Source organism: Pelophylax lessonae, assembly GCF_965119305.1.
Source record: "Pelophylax lessonae genome assembly, chromosome: 1".
NCBI lineage: Eukaryota > Metazoa > Chordata > Amphibia > Anura > Ranidae > Pelophylax > Pelophylax lessonae.
The window spans coordinates 59,330,168-59,349,689 of record NC_138768.1 but is presented as its reverse complement, the minus strand read 5'-3'; the positions used below and the strand labels follow the sequence as shown (position 1 = coordinate 59,349,689).

The 19,522-nt window shown below is 43.9% G+C and overlaps 1 protein-coding gene across 1 annotated transcript in view; it reads right to left on the bottom strand.

The window, feature by feature from the left end:
• The window catches only part of STARD6 (StAR related lipid transfer domain containing 6), a 106,143-nt gene that overhangs the window by 62,520 nt on the left and 24,101 nt on the right, over window positions 1-19,522 (bottom strand). The window contains exons 2-6 of the mRNA XM_082275354.1: window positions 12,699-12,789; window positions 12,567-12,616; window positions 4,994-5,120; window positions 2,573-2,690; window positions 63-156 (exon numbers count right to left, since the gene is read on the bottom strand). Coding sequence (XP_082131480.1) covers window positions 63-156; window positions 2,573-2,690; window positions 4,994-5,120; window positions 12,567-12,616; window positions 12,699-12,788 — 479 coding nt within the window. The 5' untranslated portion in view covers window position 12,789. The remainder of the gene's footprint in view (window positions 1-62; window positions 157-2,572; window positions 2,691-4,993; window positions 5,121-12,566; window positions 12,617-12,698; window positions 12,790-19,522) is intronic.

Genomic DNA, 19,522 nt, shown 5'->3' with positions numbered 1-19,522 from the left:
TACACAGCGCTTCAACAAAGACACATTTTAAAACAAGACCTACATTATTCTGCTGTACTTACTCAGGCAGCGGAGAACATACATATCCAGTTGGGAAATTGAAGCCTCGAACAGTTGAGGAATCCACTGGGCATTTGTCATAATCAATACTAATACCTGAATGGAATATAAATAAGGGCTTATTAAAAAAAAAAAAAAAAAGAAAAAGCGAATTGAATATTTATACTTTCATCCACCTGCAGTGATACATTTTGGCCACTAGAGGGCAGTCACATCTCATATAGCAGGGCAGTTGTATAACAGAGTTCTGGACAGCTGAGGAACTTGGGGACATCACTGGAGAAAGATTGGGCTCATGTAAGTATTGGGGGGGGGGGGGCTGAGGGGGGCTGCTGCACACAGAAAGTTTTATAACCTCATGCATAGAATACATTAAGATAAAAAACATACTGATTTTACAAATTTCTTAAAACTGGAGAGTTCAAAATCTGGTGCAGCTGTGCATGGTGGCCAATCAGCCTCTAGCTTCAGCTTCTTCAATTAAAGTGTTACTAAAACCCAGGAGCCGGCATTCACTATATCTGATCTCCCACAGTACACAGAACATGGAAATGCAATTTATTTCAGTAAATATGAACTGCTAAATACCTTTTCTCATCAGCAGTATATAGCAGTCTTGTGACTTCTCTCAGTGTCTGGTTAAAGCTTGTAGGAGGAATTTTCATCCTCCCCTGATTGTCCAATGAGGCTGCATGGCCCCTGACCCTCCGTCTGGACAGTGCTGATCACATGCACCCCCCCCCCCAAAAAAGAAAAACTCTCTAACAACACACACCACACTGAGCATGTGCAGAGTGCCTCCAAGACTCTCAGCAGATGGATTGGGGACAGTGGAAGAAGGGGAGGATCAGAGAAGACAGGATCAAACAGCCTTTTTTCACAGAGGATTAACCCCTTAGGCATACCTCCCAACTTTTTGAAATAAGAATGGGGGACACCTATTAACAAAAGTATGTAGTCAAAGGACACACACCCCTGCCACGCCCCCCTTAAAGGAGAATTATATAAAAAAAATATTAAATCCTCAACTACTTTTTTTTACCACTACTATTCCTTTATATTGGCTTTTGACATTTACAAATGCGGAAATTTAGAAATGGGATGAAAGGTTTAGCACTAGGAAACAGTTTTTGAAAGATAAAAAGTGCATTTTATTTGCAACTATACAGATCAGGCCAAAATGAAGAACAGATGAGGAGGAAAGAGGGACAGAGGGACTTTGTTCCAAATCAGGGATAGTCCCTCAAAATCAGGGACAGTTGGGAGCTATGCCTTAGGTTCCATGGTGAGTATAACAAGCATGCTTTACTGCATATACAGACTGATTTTACTGTTGTAGGTTTAGTAACACTTTAAGCTTTGACAAAAAAAAACAAAAACTAAATCCTGCAAGCTGATTGGTTTCTTTGGAGAGCTGCACCAGATTTTGCACTCTTCAGTTTAAGTAAACCTTCCCCATGTGCCAGCATTACCCGGGGCGGTCTGCATGCAAATTAAGTCTACCAAGGAACACCCACTCCTCCAGATTGACATCCACCCATCAAGTTATTTGCATAACTCCATCCAGGGGCGTAACTACAGGGGTTGCAGGGGTTGCCATTGCAACCAGGCCCCATGCTCCAGGGGGCCTGTGTAGCTCCCCGGTACACCTGGAGGGGCAGCACGTAGAGAAATCACTGTCCTCCTTTTTCCTCCAGTAGCTGTAGTAGGAAATCGGAGGAGATTGGTTCCTCTGTATGCTGCCCCCGCCACCCCTCCTATCCAGTTCACTTGTGTTCTGCTGTCTCTGGGCCCCTGGGTGCTCCCCTGGTTCCCCCTCCTTCTGTGCAACCCCCTCCCCCCCCACTATGCTCACTTCCCTCTCCTGCTGGCTGCTGCAGGGAATGTGTCACAATAGAGAACCAGGATGGGGTTGGTAAATATGTAATTTACCATCTCCTTCCTTTTCTGAATGGACAGAGTCATAGTCAGTGACATTGTAAAAAAATAAAATGATAAAAAATAATATAATTATAATACCAAAAAATAAAAACTACTGACACCAGTGGGTGAACTTCCAGGGTCGCAAAGGTCACACTTGCAACCGGGCCCTGGCATTCCACCACCGTGGGGAGGCCAAAGGATGGCAGGAAGGGGGCCCACTGCAGAACTTGTGAAAGGGTCCCGCTGCGGGACCGTAATAAAGGGCCCCGCAACGAGATTAAGTAAAGGGCCCCAGGATCAGTGGGAAGAGCCCCAAGCTTGAAGGGTCCGGGGGGGCCTTCATGGTTTCTTGCCTTGGGGCCCTGTAGGTTCTAGTTACGCCTCTGACTCCACCCAAGAGGAACTCTAGAACATATATATCAGAAGTGGCCGCATGTTGTCAGATATGGTATGGTATGCAAATTCCCGACTCCGCCCACCTGCTGCAGCCATCAAATGAGAACCTCTGACTCATTTACAGAGAGTTGAATTCATAATTAGGTCCACAAGCACAAGAGTAAAAAATAAATAAAAACAGAAACACACTCACCATTAGTAGTGACGACTCCTCCGTCATACCTCCTGATGTGTATTAGATCCACAAACTCTCTGGATGAAATAAGCCCCATCCCAAAACTGTGTGTGATGGTGCGACAAATCACAGTGTCCTACAATAAGAAAACTTTATTAGCACAAAATGTCAGTAACAGTGAAGTTCCTACTGATTTGACCCATACTAGTCAATAAAATTAAAGGGTAACTCCAACCCAAACACAATGGAAAGGGGAAAAGGTTTACAGATAAGCCGTAGGTTTAGAGCAGCGTTTCTCAACCTTGTCTCAGTCCTGACACCCCTAAGTCCCAATTCACACTACGAGCGGTGACTGACGATTTTCCGCACTGTATAACCCCAGTTATCACAAGAACACACAAAGAACAACAGTTTTATTTTGTGTCTTATTCACACTACAACGCAGTCCGGACATGCTGCATTTTATCGCAGCGCACTGTATAGAATCGCATGGCACTGTACAGCAGCTCAGCGCATCGGGTTGCTGTACAGTAACATAAACAGGGCTGGCGCTACCTATAGGCAAGGTGGGTGACTGCCTAGAGCGCACATCAGTCGGGGGCACCAGAGGTGCCTCCTCCTTATTGGTCGGCTGTGCGGGACAGCATGAGAAGGAAAGGGGACTTCCAGTCGTGAAAAGCTCCTTTTCCATATGGTGATGGACAGTCCTTTAGGTACTCCTCTCCCTGTGTCTCCCCAGAAATGAAGGAAGTTGCCCAGATCGGGCTGTCTGTCCTTCCTTCCCCCTCCTCCTGGGATGACAGGCGGCTCCTGTCTGCAGTATGGAGAGTCCTGGTGGAGCACCCAGGAGGAGGAGTCTGATCTCCCTGTGGCCCTCGGATCGCCTGGTCGACGCCTGCAGCTGCTCCCCCGTGCACCCGCAGCAGGTCTTCTGCAACCCTGATATAGGTGAGGCCGCCTGTCTGTATACTACACTAGCCTCTCTTTATACTGTCCCAGCCTGTCTGTATACGGCCCCAGCCTGTCTTTATACTGCCCCAGCCTGTTTTTATACTGTCCCAGCCTGTCTGTATACTGCCCCAGCCTGTCTTTGTACTACCCTAGCCTGTCTGTATACTGCCCTAGCCTGTCTATATACTGCCCCAGCATGTCTGTGTACTACCCCAGCCTGTTTGTATACTGCCCTAGCTTGTCTGTATACTGCTCTAGCCTGTTTATATACTGCCCCCAGCCTGTCTATATACTGCCCGCAGCCTGTCTTTACACTACCCTAGCCTGTCTGTATACTACCCTAGCCTGTCCATATACTACCCTAGCCTGTCTGTATACTACCCTAGCCTGTCTGTATACTGCCCTAGCCTGTCTGTATATTACCCCAGCCTGTTTGTATACTGCCCTAGCTTGTATATATACTGCCCCCAGCCTGTCTTTACACTACCCTAGCCTGTCTGTATACTGCCTTAACCTGTCTGTATACTGCCCGAGCCTGTCTGTATACTACCCCAGCCTGTCTGTATACTACCCCAGCCTGTCTGTATACTACCCCAGCCTGTCTGTATACTGCCCTAACCTGTCTGTATACTGCCCTAACCTGTCTGTATACTACCCCAGCCAGTCTTTATACTAATCCAGCCTGTCCGTATACTGCCCTAGCCTGTCCGTATACTGCCCTAGCCTGTCCGTATACTGCCCTAGCCTGTCTGTATACCTGCGGACCACGGCTGGAGTGAGGAAGCGAGCTGGTGCCGCCATTTTTTTTCTTCAGGCCAGGTCTAGAGGCACAGGTGTGGGCCTGTGGACCATGGCTGAAGAAATAGGTGTAGAGGCGCCGCAAAAATCTCCAGGGGCGGAAAAACTAGGTTTCGTCTAGGGCAGTGATGGCGAACCTTGGCACCCCAGTTGTTTTGGAACTACATTTCCCATGATGCTCATGCACTATGCAGTGTAGTTGAGCATCATGGGAAATGTAGTTCCTGACATCTGGGGTGCCAATGTTCGCCATCACTGGTCTAGGGTGTCAAAAATCCTTACACCAGCCCTAAACATGAATAAAATGTCGTGAAGCCTTAAAGTTAATAAGGTCCCACAGCTGAAACACGAAAGCCTTCTCATGTTGTATGTATCTTGTAGCCAATAAAGACTTTTGTAATTGGATGATACAGTACCGTGTTGCCGGCTGTTTGCTTCTTTGGATTCAGATACAGGAGTGTCAGTGGAGGCACCGTCAGCCTGAGCTCTGGCCTCTCAGCTTCTGTATGGGATCCCTATGAGAGCGATACTTTTTGCTTGTTCCCTTATACCCCCTTCTCTAAACTATCCCGGTGATCATCCTCCTTCCATCATCACTATGACTTCATAAGATAAATGACGTCATTTGCCATTTTTTTTGGCCAATCACACAGTAAAAACCTAACACAGGTATAATAAAAGGTGAAGAACCTGATCAATGTGCTCTAGAATAGAGTAATACTTCAAGGATTTGTCCCACTTGTTCCTGTGTTCATCAATGTACAGAAATGGAATGACTTTCTCTGGCACTTCTTCGATTATCCCTTCTCCGCGGTACCTGGATTTTCAGGGGGATAAAAAACAGACAGGTATGAATTAGAATGGACTTCTAACCATCTCATACCATATTATTTGCTACTTCACACTACACCGTATAGTCATTCTTTGGTCACATTGTCCATAAAACAAAGTCAGGGTACATCATCACTGACAAAAATAACCAAAAGAGGGTGCACTAGCCTAGTGCATTATCCTAGAGCGTTTTATTGAATTAATATCAGCATAAATAATACTCACAAGCGTGTGAATAGAAAATTGCTCATCTAGCTACCCTTCTGTAGCCCTGTGATCCTCATACAGCACACAAGTTTGCTGTTAGAAATCATGGGGCCCCATACAGCCCACCTGACAGGACCCCCCTGGCTGAAAGTGACTAGGGACATAGATTTATCAGTCCCTTTCTCTGCAACCTCAGCTGCACAGATGAATGGAAGGAAGTCCTCTGAGGCATCCGGCTCATTCACAAACTGAAGTATTATAAATACAATTTACTATACTTCAATGATGAATGGACACAGGAGTGACTGGTGCCAATCACTCACTGTGTTCGTTCAGGAAAGGAAGGGGCCAGAAAATGACATATTTACCGGACCCTTCCCCACTCTCCATCCTGAAACATCCATCTGTGTGCCTGCAGCAGCTGTCAATTGGAGAAGAGAGAAGGGAAGCCAACAGTGCTGAGGGAGAAAGGGGCACACAGGGGGCCCCAGACAGCAGATGGAAGTGGCTCATGTACTAGAACCAATCCCCCTGCAGTGCAGCCGAAGAAAGAAAGAGGAGAAGCTGGCAGTGCTGCAAAGGGAGGCAGAAGAGGATCAGTGTCTGCAATAAGACAGTACAGTTGGCCCTCCTACTCAACAGGTGCCCGGATGGGCCGGACCCCCTTTTGAGTCGATGGGGCCCAGGCCCAGTACAGGAGGGCTGGCTGTACTGCCTTATCAGCAGCCCTGACATCACTCTCCAGAGACCCAGGTGACCTCACCAGAGGCACATTTCAAAGGCTACCCCTTCTTCATCAGAGCCCTGATAAATAAGGGGTAGCGTTTGGTATGCGTTAGTCGCATAGGACCCTAGTGAGGTCCTCTAGGTCTCTGGAGTGTGCCATATGAGGATCACAGGGCTAAAGGATAGTAGCTCGATGAGCGATTTTCTATTTACACATTTCTGAGTATAATTTATGTTCATTTTAATTCGATAAAATGCTGTGAGATAATGCACTAGGCTGGTGTGCCCTCTTTTGTTTGTTTTTTGCAGTGGATTTAGGACATCCCCAGTCCTGGAGGGCAGCAAGGCTTGTACTAATACCCCAGTGAAGTGAAGTCATCCTCTATCAGGCTACCATACAAATGTGCAGGAGGTGTTTTGCTTACATAATCACTGACATAGGAATACCCTCTGTTCTAAGAAGGTTCTGCTGGCTGAGTAGAGGGTTTCTTGGTTCCTTTAGCCCCTACTCACCATAACCTTCTGGATTATACAGTATTTTCTTATTGGTCCTTAAGTCCTACACCTTAGGAGCCATGGTTTCCATACACTGCACTGATAATGATCAACAAGCCTACAACAGATGTATGTAGTTTGGAATAAAGGGCCCCTGGGAAGAATCCCCTTCAACTATCCATGAGGTTTGTAGCGGGTGCATCGCATCTCCTGCGGCCATGCCAAGCTGACCGAGGCTCCACTGAGAGGAGAGAATGCCTGTCAGAACCTGCGGGGGATTACACCCCCCTCCTTCTCTTCACTGACACTGACTGTTTGTTCTGCTCCCTCCCCTGCATCCTCATTGGCAAAGAGAGAAGAGAGACACTCAGCAGTAATCAGCAAAGCATTCTGGGACATATAGTCCCAACCAAAAATGGCTCTATAGCCTTGTATGAGAACAGAACTATACACCCCATGATTCTCTGGCAAGAGGAGAAAAGGCATCCATCTTGTCTGCTAAGCAGTTTAGTTCACCATGGTCAGCCCACCAAGTTGTTCCAGACATCCAGCCTGAAAGAAGGGGATACCAGGTGCATATCTAGGTGCACCTGCATCGTTTGTGTGAAGCGCTCCAGGGTGAGGTGACCAGTCGGATTGCCAGAAGATCCTGCCTGTTCCAGGAGGTTTGGTTTGGGCCTTGACTGCAGGATTGGTGAGAGGGCACTTGCACTTGCCCATTTGCAGGAATCCAGGACATTGCATATAGACAGGGTTACTCCTCTTTACCCTCACTTGCCAACACCTGACTCTCATTGAAGTCTTGTTAGGCAGTCTCAGTGTCAGTCTTGCTATCTGGATACTCTCAGCATACCACAGTTTACACTTTGCCAAGCAGGAGTTTAAAGTTTCATTGTCTGCAGTGGTTAGCTGAAGATACAAGGCCTCAGATTTCTCCTGGGGACTGAAGTTACTGGTGCCATAAGAACTCGCACACACATGCTAAGGGCTCTGTGTATATAGGGTGAATGTGGGGTAGTCTAATTTGGGAGTTAAGCCACTGAGCATTGGATTAGATACAGTGTTGGTGATTGGGCCTGTGGTGTTAGGGGATAGAAGAGAGAGGTCTGACATAGGAGAAAGTCATTCTTCTGCTCTCCTCCTGCCTGGACTCATAGTGCCAATCTAAGTAGAAGGTAATCAAGCATATAAATCTGAAACCTTTTACTTTATTGTTATTGAAGTGTTTGCCTCTGCTTCTGGGGTTATTTACAGTTATGAAATCCCCTAGAAGCAGCCTGATACAATATATTGTATTATATTACTTTTAACCTCAGTTATTCCCTCTAGCTAATTCATTCAAGAATATTTTGTTATTATTTGTAACTTTTTCACAGAAGCCTTATAATAAAGATACTTCTGTGTTTTATCATAACGTGTGTGTTTCCATTGATCTTTGCACTTACACTATTACCAGGTGTGCCAGAGGGGCTGAGATTGCTCTTGGGGTTGAGAGTGTTGAACCCATCTTACTTAAGCGGCTCATGTGGGGGTAGCGCTACATACACGTGGGGGCTCGTCCGGGATATCCCACTGTTCTGCAATCAACTCCTCAAGACAGCACTCCCACAAGCACCAGCATGAACCCCATAGCTGTAACCCAATGGCACGGGGAAGAAAACGGGCAAGTGGAGCTGTGTGTAGTTATTAATTTGGTAGTGAATGGACTGAGGACCAAGTCCACCAAGCATTGTCTGCCTCAGGCCTAGGCCACATAGTATATATACTGGATGTGAAGACAGATCTTAGCTCCAACTGTACCTATGTCCTGACAGAGTGGAAAAAGGGAGTTCCAGATGTTCTGCGGAAAGATAGCTTTCAACTAACAGCAGATGTTAAAGCTTTACTAATTCATCCAGGCGAATCAAGCTCTATTTCAAAGAGTTCGGGATACACCATGCTAGACTAAGAGGTTTCCACCTCAAAGCCAATTACATCCTCTGAAGATTCCTCTTCCCTCCTAGTGGCCGAGTTTGGGAAACTAGTAACAGGGCAGAGTGCGGAACCCATCTTACTGAAGCGGCTCCTGTGGTGGTAGCGCTACAGTTGTAACAGGAAGTGAAAGGAAATCTCTATAGGCTCCTCTCCTGGACTGAAATTGCTTATTCTGATTTCACTGCACGCTGTGAGCTTCCCACAATGTGCATTAGAAGCTGCAGCAAGTCAGAGCTCACCCCATTTCCTACCGGAGGATGCAGAAGAAGGGGCGACTTTTGTTATCCTGGGCATCCTCCGGTAGGAAATGGGGTGAGCTCTGACTTGCTGCAGCTTCTAATGCACATTGTGGGAAGCTCACAGCATGCAGTGAAATCAGAATAAGCAATTTCAGTCCAGGAGAGGAGCCTCTATCTACTGTCTGCAGCTTCTAATGCACATTGTGAGAAGCTCACAGTGTGCAGTATAATCTAGCCCTGACTGCGCCTGGCCCACCCCTTTTCATTCTTCGAATTTCAGTTCAATTGTAGAGGTTTGGCATCGCATTAAGTCATGACTTAGGGCAGCTTGCATGCAAATACAACCTGCCAGGGATGCCCACTCCACCTGAATTACCCCCGTCAATCAAGGCATTTTTACATTTGCATAACTCCTCACAATAGCCACCCCACTCCTTACATCAGGGCTGCGGGCTCTTGAAAGGAGTGCTAAAGCAGGATGCTGTGCTGTGATGTTTTCAGGTACACCCTGCCATCCCCTCCCATCAGCCTTGATCTGTCTGCATTACTTAGAGAAGCACAGAGACAGTATTGAATCTAATATAAGATATGTAAAGAAAATAGAAAGGTTTGGCTCTGAAATGTCTTTAAAAATGGCGTCCAGACGAATGGCAATCTCCAGCGAAACGCATTGACGTCATCACTCCGGCGGTGTTTTCAAACCTTACTCCTTAATGGATGGCGGACCTCGAGAGGGGACAAAAGTTACACATATCTCGGAACGGAGGACGGAGGATCAGCTGACTTTATTCCGTTTGTGAAAACCTGAGGCAACTCATCACGCTAGCACCAAATCGTAGAAGTGATTAACAGCACGGAAATCAAGGAAGTCATTGCATAGGGGCGAAGAGACAGCCAATACAGCTGTAAGGTAATTGAGCACTGTTTTTGACAATACAAACTTTCCAAGCGGTTAAGCAGCAATTGTCATACCTAATTTTTCTATTGACATGGGACAATACTACTCACTATACCTTTCATAAGTCCCCTAGATTTATGCACCTCCTCATTTGACTAGCTTACATCTAGTCAAAAAACACAGCAGCTAAACATAAAATACACTTCTCAGTGCGATCAACTGTGATTAAGCCACCTCTTTAAGTCAGCCATCAAATTGAACCATCCAAATCCTCCATCATTTATTTTATTAGAAACCATGGATAATACCAGCATCTACAAATAATTCCACAGCCATCGTACATCTATGTGTTAAACACAACAGTTGTCTAACACACATGGCCGGAATTTGCAACAACTAAATAACATCTGATACTATGTTCACATATGGTTCCTAAAGAAACTATGAGATATTACATCAGGACCGAAACTCTACACACAAGCTTGAACGTTTAAGCCGATACAGGAATGGGATTGACCATTCCCATATACGTTGTGATATGGGAACATTGTACTCTCTAGAGTTCGAGCTTCCACAAGGAAAGTGTCAGGGAAGAACTATTGCATAATTGAGAAAAACACATGGGAATTATCCCATTTGGTTCCTTTCCCCCTGACATTTTATTTTATTTTGGAAAACACCGCCCGGTTTTGTCATTTATGCTACATGTCAGTCAGTCTTGTTTTCTGTATTCACATCGCTAAATATATATATTTTCACTACGTGATTGTGAAATAGATCTAAGGTTATTCATCATATCGCCTCCTTGCCTAAATAATTACCAACCATTTAACCAATTTTTTCTCTGCGCAGAATATTTTGTTTATATGCAGTTAGGTTAGGTTGGTACCGTTAGACCGACAGGCATAGGATATTACCTTAGATCAAGTATCTATATCCCCCAACCAACATTATTGTACCTTAGAAATGTCTTTAGCCTTTTGGCTAAGATCAGGTGTAGTATCGGCCCTTTAAATTGTTGGAAAGAGAAAGTTGATGCCTCTTGTTGAGCGGGGGTGCTGGTTAGTACTCTTCCTGATGTAATAAGGTGGGAATGGTGGGACGCCTTTTTCCTCCTGGGTTGATTCTGGTCTGGTTCACCACGCTTGTCCCCGGTTGAAAGCAAGGCTCTCCCTAAGTTCTAATGCCTTTCTGGTAGAAAGGTGCTGCTCTGGCCTGGCAGATATAAGCCCGAAGTGTATGTGCTCCTGGAGTGGCAACCCGGGAGTGGCAAAAATTTTCACAGTATCGCTTCTCTGTCTTTTAACTAAGATCAAGTGTATTATCTATTCTTATTAGTGTCCAGTAGGGGTGCTATGCTGTCATTCAGGCCTTATGGTAGGAATGGCTGGTTGTATAGTATTCCTGCTGGTATGATGGGGGCTTGTAGCAGCTGGAACAGAAATTAGGGTGCCCACAGGCAGTTGGGGCACAGAAGTGTTTCCCTAACTAGAAAAAACTAGAAAACTAGATGGGCCCAGTTCCTCCTGGTTTGAATGGATGTACCTTGTCTGCCTATGGGCTGGGAAGGCAGAGAGTCTGTGGTGTCTGTGCCCTCTGGGAGTAGTAACATTTGGTTGTGGGACCCCACTGTGTGAACAGGCACAAGGTCACAGCACTAAAATCTTTTCTGCACTGCGCCTCTTGGGCTAGGCCTTTTGGCTAAGTCCAGGACCTTTTTTTTTAAGCAGGCCTCAGGGCCTAGCCACTTATTTATTTTCTCCTACATGTTTGTCACTTTTCACGTTTGTGTGTGTTTTTTTTACTGGATGGATGTTGTGTGTCCCCGGGCTTGCCCTGAAGTCTAGGGGAGGATGTGTAGTCATTAGGTTCCTTTCTCCCCTGAACCTGGGGAGGTCTCTCTTCGGGAAAGCCCCTTGATCTAGTATTCCGTGGCCAACTTCGGCTTGCCAAAAAGGAGATGGGCTGCCAGGCCTTTTGACTAAGTGGACCAAGTTTATAATCTTGTCCCCGTCAGAAGCCTTGCAACCCGGGGGTTTAGGGAAAGGTCCTACTCCTTCAGGGGGGTGGGAAAAAGCCCACCCTTAAGTGCACTTTTTTGTGTGTTCACGTGCATGTTTTGTTGTACACTTAATGGTTTTTGATTTTCAGCATCACCAAAGATTCTACAAAAAAAAATATTAATAAATTCTCAGTAGGGGAGCTCACTTTGAGTTTATTATGGCACCATGTTCATTGCACTATTGCATGTTTTTTTTACACCTGTCTCCTGGGCTGGGTCTTTTGGCTAGAACCAGAGGATTTTTTTTATCCATGGCTGAAGGGCCCACTATTGTATTATACACTAGCACAAAGCACTAAAAAACCCATTCCCTTTTATTTGTGTGTTTGTTCCTTTTGCAAAGCACATTTGCACTTTACCACCCTGACTAGTAAGGCATTGGGCTTTGGTCTTGCCCTGAAAGTCTTGGGGTGAGGGCACATGGCCTTTTGGTTTGGGTCTTCCTTTGGGGAGCCCCACCTGGTACTTAGGTAGGACTTGCTTCAGAATGCTTTCTGAAGAAATGAGTCTACTTTGTTTTGACAGGGTGGACCATGAGTAATTAGTAGCCTTGCACCCTGGGGGATCAGAGTCAGGGTTCTTTCTCATTGGAGGAGGATGTGTGCACCCTGTGCACTTTTTTGTGTACTTGACTTTTTTTTCACTTGGTGTGTGCTGACTGCACTGTTGATGAGGTGGAAAAGAGGAACCAGAGAAAGCAAAATATAAGCAGATTAAACTTCAACTTTACAGGACATAATTTTACTAAGGAATCCCTGTCCAGTGTAATGGTTTGCAGTACAGAATCCCACTGCTTGGACCTCCACTCTGACCATACCTCTGGTTACTTACATATTTCCTGTGTATTCTTTGGACGGTTTCCATGAAACAATGATATCGTTCTAGAAGGAATACACAATCCACATTAGACAATATTTTCTGGAGAAATTAACAATTTTACTCATCAGGATAATCTGTACTCACGGTGGATTTGGCCAATTTCCAGTCTGAGTTATCCTCATAATAGGATAAAATCTTCTGTGAGATATCATCCGCCATCTTCTTATAATCCATCCTGGAATCTTAAAAATGTAGAGAACATGTAATAGCAGAACACTAGACACTATATACAGATAAACTGACTACACAGAGTAATCCAGGCATTAGATACACATTTCACTTATAGTGGCTGTAAACCCTTACTGCACATATTATATACCCAGTGAAGTGACCAGAGTTGTATAAAGTACTCAAAACCCATACTTGAGTAAAAGTACAAGTGCTCGAACAAAAAGTGACTTGAGTAGAAGTGGAAGTGCTCGATCAAAAAGTGACTTGAGTAGAAGTGGAAGTGCTCGATCAAAAAGTGACTTGAGTAAAAGTACAAGTGCTCGATCAAAAAGTGACTTGAGTAGAAGTACTAAAATATTCAACATTTTTTGTACTTAAGTATTGCAAGTAGTTTTTTTTTTTAAATTTTGCTACTCAAGTACTGAAAGTAAAAGTACAAGTACTGTGTTATGTAGTTATTAAAGAAATAAGTCAAAAGTTTGAACATCATATTGTTTTTTATTATTTCAAATGCAGCTTTTATTTATAAATATAGTATCATTTATTTTCGTATGCGCTGATAATACACATGTTTTGAGCTTCATGAAACCTGCCATCTACTGTTCTGGCAGTGGTAATTTTTATAATTGTAACGAGTAACTATGCAGCACAAAAAAAAAATATTGGAGTAGAAGTATTGAAATCATTGAAAAAATGTAGTGAAGTAAAAGTGGAAGTAGGAGAAAAAAAATTATACTCTAGGAAAGTACAGATACCGCCTTTCGGTACTTAAGTACAGTAGTGAAGTAGTTCTACTTAGTTACTATACATCTCTGGAAGTGACTGACCTGACAAATCCTCCTACATACGTTGTACCTCTTCTCTTCTCTACTTCCATTCAAAGTCCAGAATTAATAAACCTTATGTGAGCTGTCACAAAACAGGGGGGGAGAGCTGAAATTACACTCAGCAGATCCCAGTAAGAAGAGCTCTGAGAGCTGATTGGAGGGAAGAGACACAGCCCCTACACACAGCACACAGGAACAGAGCTGAGGCTGCCAGTCAGCTAGACATCCCTCCCCGTCACCATTTTTCTCTTGGTGTCAGGAAAACTTACCAGAAGTGACTCATGTTCATAGCAGAGGAATGAAGCAGCCAAGAGAAATGACACTTGGTGCTCATAAAGTGTTACTAAACCCACAACAGTAAAATCAGTCTGTATATGCAGTAAAGCATGCTTGTTATACTCACTGTGGAACCTAAGGGGTTAATCCTCCGCATTGTGTAGAAATGCTATTTGATCCTGTCCTCTCTGATCCTCCCCTTCCACTGTCTCTAATCCATCTCCTGATAAAACAGAGCCTTGGAGGCATTCTGCACATGCTCAGTTTTGTGTGTATTGCTAGAGAGATTTTTTTTCTTGGCAGGGCACATGTGATCAACACAGGGCCAATCAGCACTGCCCAGACAGAGGGTCAGGGATCATGCAACCTCATAGGACAGTCAGAGTAGAATGAAAACTCCTGCAAGCTTTACCAGACACTGATAGAAGTCACAAGACTGCTATATGCTGCTGATGAGAAAAGGTATTTATCAGTTTATTTATACTAAAATAATTGCATTTCCATGTTCTTTGTACTGTGGGAGACCAGATATAGTGACTGCAGGCTCCTGGGTTTTGTAACACTTGAATTGAGACAAGTACACACTATAGAGGGATATGCTTTGTTCATATTTCATGTCTGAGGTTTACAACTACCCTGAAGACGTCTAGCCAATGACGAAACGCGTTAGATGGAACGCACGTCGTGACATCATACGAGCTTAGTGGAACGCAAGCCGGAACTACGGCTCTCCACTCACAGCTCACATGTATGACGGCATTTTTTTGGTTTTCTGCATTGTCTTCTCACTGTTTTCTCACCATATTTATTGGTTTTTACCTGTTTTTATTGGATCTTCTTGTTTTTACACCTGTTTTTATCACCCCATTGGGAATGTATTTGTTGGAGTGACCGGGGCTGTGTGCATTAATAAACCACTTTAATACGATACTGCACTGTCCGGATTTTTCTTTTATGCAACCCCCTTGATTGGAGGTGATTAACAGGAGGATTGCTATTACAAGAAGGAGCAGGTCTGTTTGAAGGAAAGGCACCCGATTTGGAGGCTACCAGCAGTAAAAGTGGTACTGCAGAGGGACAGCTCTTTTTACGCACCCTGACCTGGAGAGGGTCATTTAAGCACGATTGGTCCTAGTGTCATATGGCATATAGGACCCACGTTTTCTGGTGAGTGTGAAATTTATTTATCTTCCACGGTGAAGGGACACCAGGGCAAGGAAGAAAGCACCTGCACTTTAAATATATACATATTCTTTTGGACTTTTTTTCATCAAGAAGTCACTGTTGGTGTTTTTTTGCATCATTTAATGGACTGTTCATTTATTATTGTTTGTGCACATGAACTTTAAGATATACATATTTTTTTGAAAGTGAATATATTTAATATTTTTTGAAAGTGAATATATTTATTATTTTTTGATTTTTTAACTATTTTTTCACATTCTAATCCATTAAGCACTTTTATTGTCACTATTTATAGTAAGTTATTTATATTGTTATAATATAAAATTTATCAGATGGTTTACTAATTTGTAGCAAGCGCTATAGGTAATCACATACCCACTGATTACTTCATTCACAACCAGTTTAAAGCATTATTTTTTGCATTTAAAGCCGTTTTTTGCACACGTTAAAAAAAATTATTTTAGGCCTGATGATTACACAAAATCTCCAAACATTATATATTTTCTGAAAGCAGACATGCTAGAAAATAAAATAATGGTAGTTCTAACTTTTTATGTCACATGATTTTTACCGCAAAGGTTTCGAAAATGCAAGGTTGCGAGGTTGTAACGAGTATATACAGTATCTCACAAAAGTGAGTACACCCCTCACGTTTTTGTAAATGTTTTATTTTATCTTTTCATGTGACAACACTGAAGAAATGACACTTTGCTACAATGTAAAGTAGTGAGTGTACAGCTTGTATAACAGTGTAAATTTGTTATCCCCTAAAAAAAAAAACTCAACACACAGCCATTAATGTCTAAACCACTGGCAACAAAAGTGAGTACACCCCATAAGAGAAAATGTCCAAATTGGGCTCAAAGTGTCAAAATTCTGTGTGGCCATCATTATTTTCCAGCAATGCCCTAACCCTCTTGGACATGGAGTTCACCAGAGCTTCACAGGTTGCCACTGGAGTCCTCTTCCATTCCTCCATGACAACATCACGGAACTGTTGGATGTTAGAGACCTTGCGCTCCTCCACCTTCCCTTTGAGCCTTTGAGGATGCCCCACAGATGCTCAATAGGGTTTAGGTCTGGAGACATGCTTGGTCAGTCCATCAGCTTTACCCTCAGCTTCTTTAGCAAGGCAGTGGTCGTCTTGGAGGTGTGTTTGCGGTCGTTATGTTGGAATACTGCCCTGCGGCCCAGTCTCTGAAGGGAGGGGATCATGCTCTGCTTCAGTATGTCACAGTACATGTTGGCATTCATGGTTCCCTCAATGAACTGTAGCTCCCCAGTGCCGGCAGAACTCATGCAGCCCCAGACCATGACACTCCCACCACCATGCTTGACTGTAGGTACACTTGTCTTTGTACTCCTCACCTGGTTGCCACCACACACGCCTGACACTATCTGAACCAAATAAGTTTATCTTGGTTTCATAGACCACAGGACATGGTTCCAGTAATCCATGTCCTTAGTCTGCTTGTCTTCAGCAAACTGTTTACGGGCTTTCTTGTGCATCATCTTTAGAATAGGCTTCCTTCTGGGATGACAGCCATGCAGACCAATTTGATGGAGTGTGCGGCGTATGGTCTGAGCACTGACAGGCTGACCCCCCACCTCCTAAACCTCTGCCGCAATGCTGGCAGCACTCATACGTCTATTTCCCAAAGACAACCTCTGGATATGACGCTGAGCACTTGCACCTAACTTTTTTGGTCGACCATGGCGAGGCCTGTTCTGAGTGAAACCTGCCTGTCCTTTAAACCAGTGTTTCTCAACCTTTTTTCAGTCGGGGCGCCCTTGAAAAGTATTTTCAGTCTTGAGGCACCCCTGCCCAAGGTTTGATTCACGTTACTGTGTATCGCAGAACACGAGCAGAATCATGCTTGTTCCTGACACACAGACAAATGCTCTGCTCTTTAAGGGTGCCATTAATTCTTAATGGCAACCCACACTTTGGTAAACATGGGGTGCTTTGGGTGCAGCACAAGTTTAAAAAAAGGGTCAGGGACTTCTTTCCCTGCATTTCTGCTGGTAGGGAAGCCCATTGAAGCCCTACACGCAGCACACATCCACACAGGGCTTGTTCACAGGTCAGGTTGGAGGGGCAGTAAAACCACATGGTTGAGCTGTCTTTACTACCCTCATCTGCTCCCCCTTTAGCTGCAGAGGCAGCATCTGGGATGTACACATGTGGTGGCTGCAGCTGGAGGTATACCCAGGGTGAATGGGGCTGCACTGCAACCAACCTGCAACTGTGTGCATGGTTGCGGTGTGGTGGTGCTGCATTTCCGGGCTTAAAACAGGAGGTGAGAAGCAACATATTGCCTCTTTACTGCCTGCCAAATGCCTCTGAAAAGTGATCTAAACAAGGAGTGATTTTCAAAGGAGCAGCAGCCCTTGCTGCTATCAGAAACAAGCCCTAAAAAGCAGTTCTGACAGTACAGGAATGGGGGTCAGGATTAAAAGTAACATACATACACACACACATATATATATATATATATATATATACAAACACACATACACGTACATGCACACACACAACACATGTACAAACACACACATACACATGTATACATGCACACATACAGACACATGCACACATACAGACACATGAGCACACACACAAACACATGTACAAACACACACATACAAATGCACACACATGCATACACATGTATACATGAACACACACACACACACACACACACAAACACATGTGCAAACACATACACACATACATACACCTTTCCTTACACAGCCGGTTACTGCACTGTAGGGGGAAGCAGAGAGCACAACACACTCCCCCTCCCTTTACTTACACTTTGCTGAGGCTGACGGAGCTTCCTCACAGTTCCTCACAATTAAATGTCAAGAGTGCCGAATTGTATTGAATGTTTCTTACCATCTGACCCATTGTAAGTGCATTACTTTCTTTGCTTTAATAAACCATTTAAACGGTATCATGCTATGGTGTCTTTTTGATTTATCCCACATACACCTTTCTGAGTGGGGATTTCCAGATATCCATACGTGTACCATCCTTGAGTGACCTTCCTATATCCACCATTTGGAGGAGAATTCGTGGAAGCCTCTGCCATCTGTTCCAAGGAGATCATCACTTTCAGCCTGCATGACCCAATTGCTGTAAGGAACTTTGGGTCCATGCCATCTAGTGAGCGAATTATATTCTCTTTTTGGTGTGGGATTTATCACAAGTATTCACTCTTCCATGTGGGACTGGTCACCTTCCCCCTTTTTTTTTGGTTAACTTTGAATATTGGACTTTATTTTTGCATTTTAGTGTGTATCCCACTGTACTCACTTTAACATTTGAGCGCTGCACAATTTATGTTTAAATTTTATTTTATAAATACACCCCTTGGTTTAAAGCGTAACTCCACTTTTGTTGAGAAAAAAGCATTTCCCTCTGGGTAATCTCTGTACATTACAAGGTTTTTAACAACCTTCAACCTTTGTTGCAGATTCTTATCTTTTGTTATTCTGAAGAAATCCATGTTTGTTCCTCTGTGCTGAGTGGGTCTAATGGGAGTTGTTTCATAATTATCTATCAGCTGTGGCAGCTGCAGAGCTCTAATCAGAAAAGCTGATGGGCCTGCATCCCTTTAGACAAGTTCCTATTTGGGAGTATCTCACCAAAAATGAAATTTTTGTTGCAGGGGATGCCAGAAATCTGACTTGTATCTTAGTGCAGACTTCTGGGAAAATTGGGGAGCCAATCACACAAGCAGGAAATTATGTTTCTGGGGTGTGATACATTCTGTGTACAGAACAGCTCCAGGCGGCCATATTGCATTGCATTTTCAGAAAATTACAACAGCTGCAGATTGAAAAGGAAAGGTGATTTTTAATAACATTCAATTACAATATGATTGTTGTCGCAATTGTATACACTATGTTGTTTTTTCTTTATTTGCTATTTTTTCCCCCAGGAAAGTGGAGTTACTCTTTCATAACACTGGTCCACACATTTTGTGAAATTATCGACCTCCGAGATAAAATGTGCTAATTCTTACATATTTTGATTAGATGAATGAGAAAAAAAGGGGATAAAGGTGTTGGTTGGCTAAAATTTTAGAGATATTTCATAATAAAGATGTATACACGAGACGAGGGAGGGAGGTGTCTGATGATCATGATGCCTCGTAACGTCTCCACAAAGTACAGCAGAACAATGAAAATGGTACCACAGTGTAAACATTTATCTTCACTTTGAGACTAAGGCTCCGTTCACATGTAGGCGTTTTGGGGCGTTTTTGGGGCGTTTTTCTGCTCTAGGATCAGCTCTCAAAACGCCCAACAAGACAAATCCTATTCATTTCAATGGCCCCTGTTCACATCTGAGCGTTTTGAAGCTGTATACAAAACGCCCAACGCTCAAAAAAGTACATGAGCTTCTTTTTGGGCAGATTACAGGCGTTTTCCATTGATCTC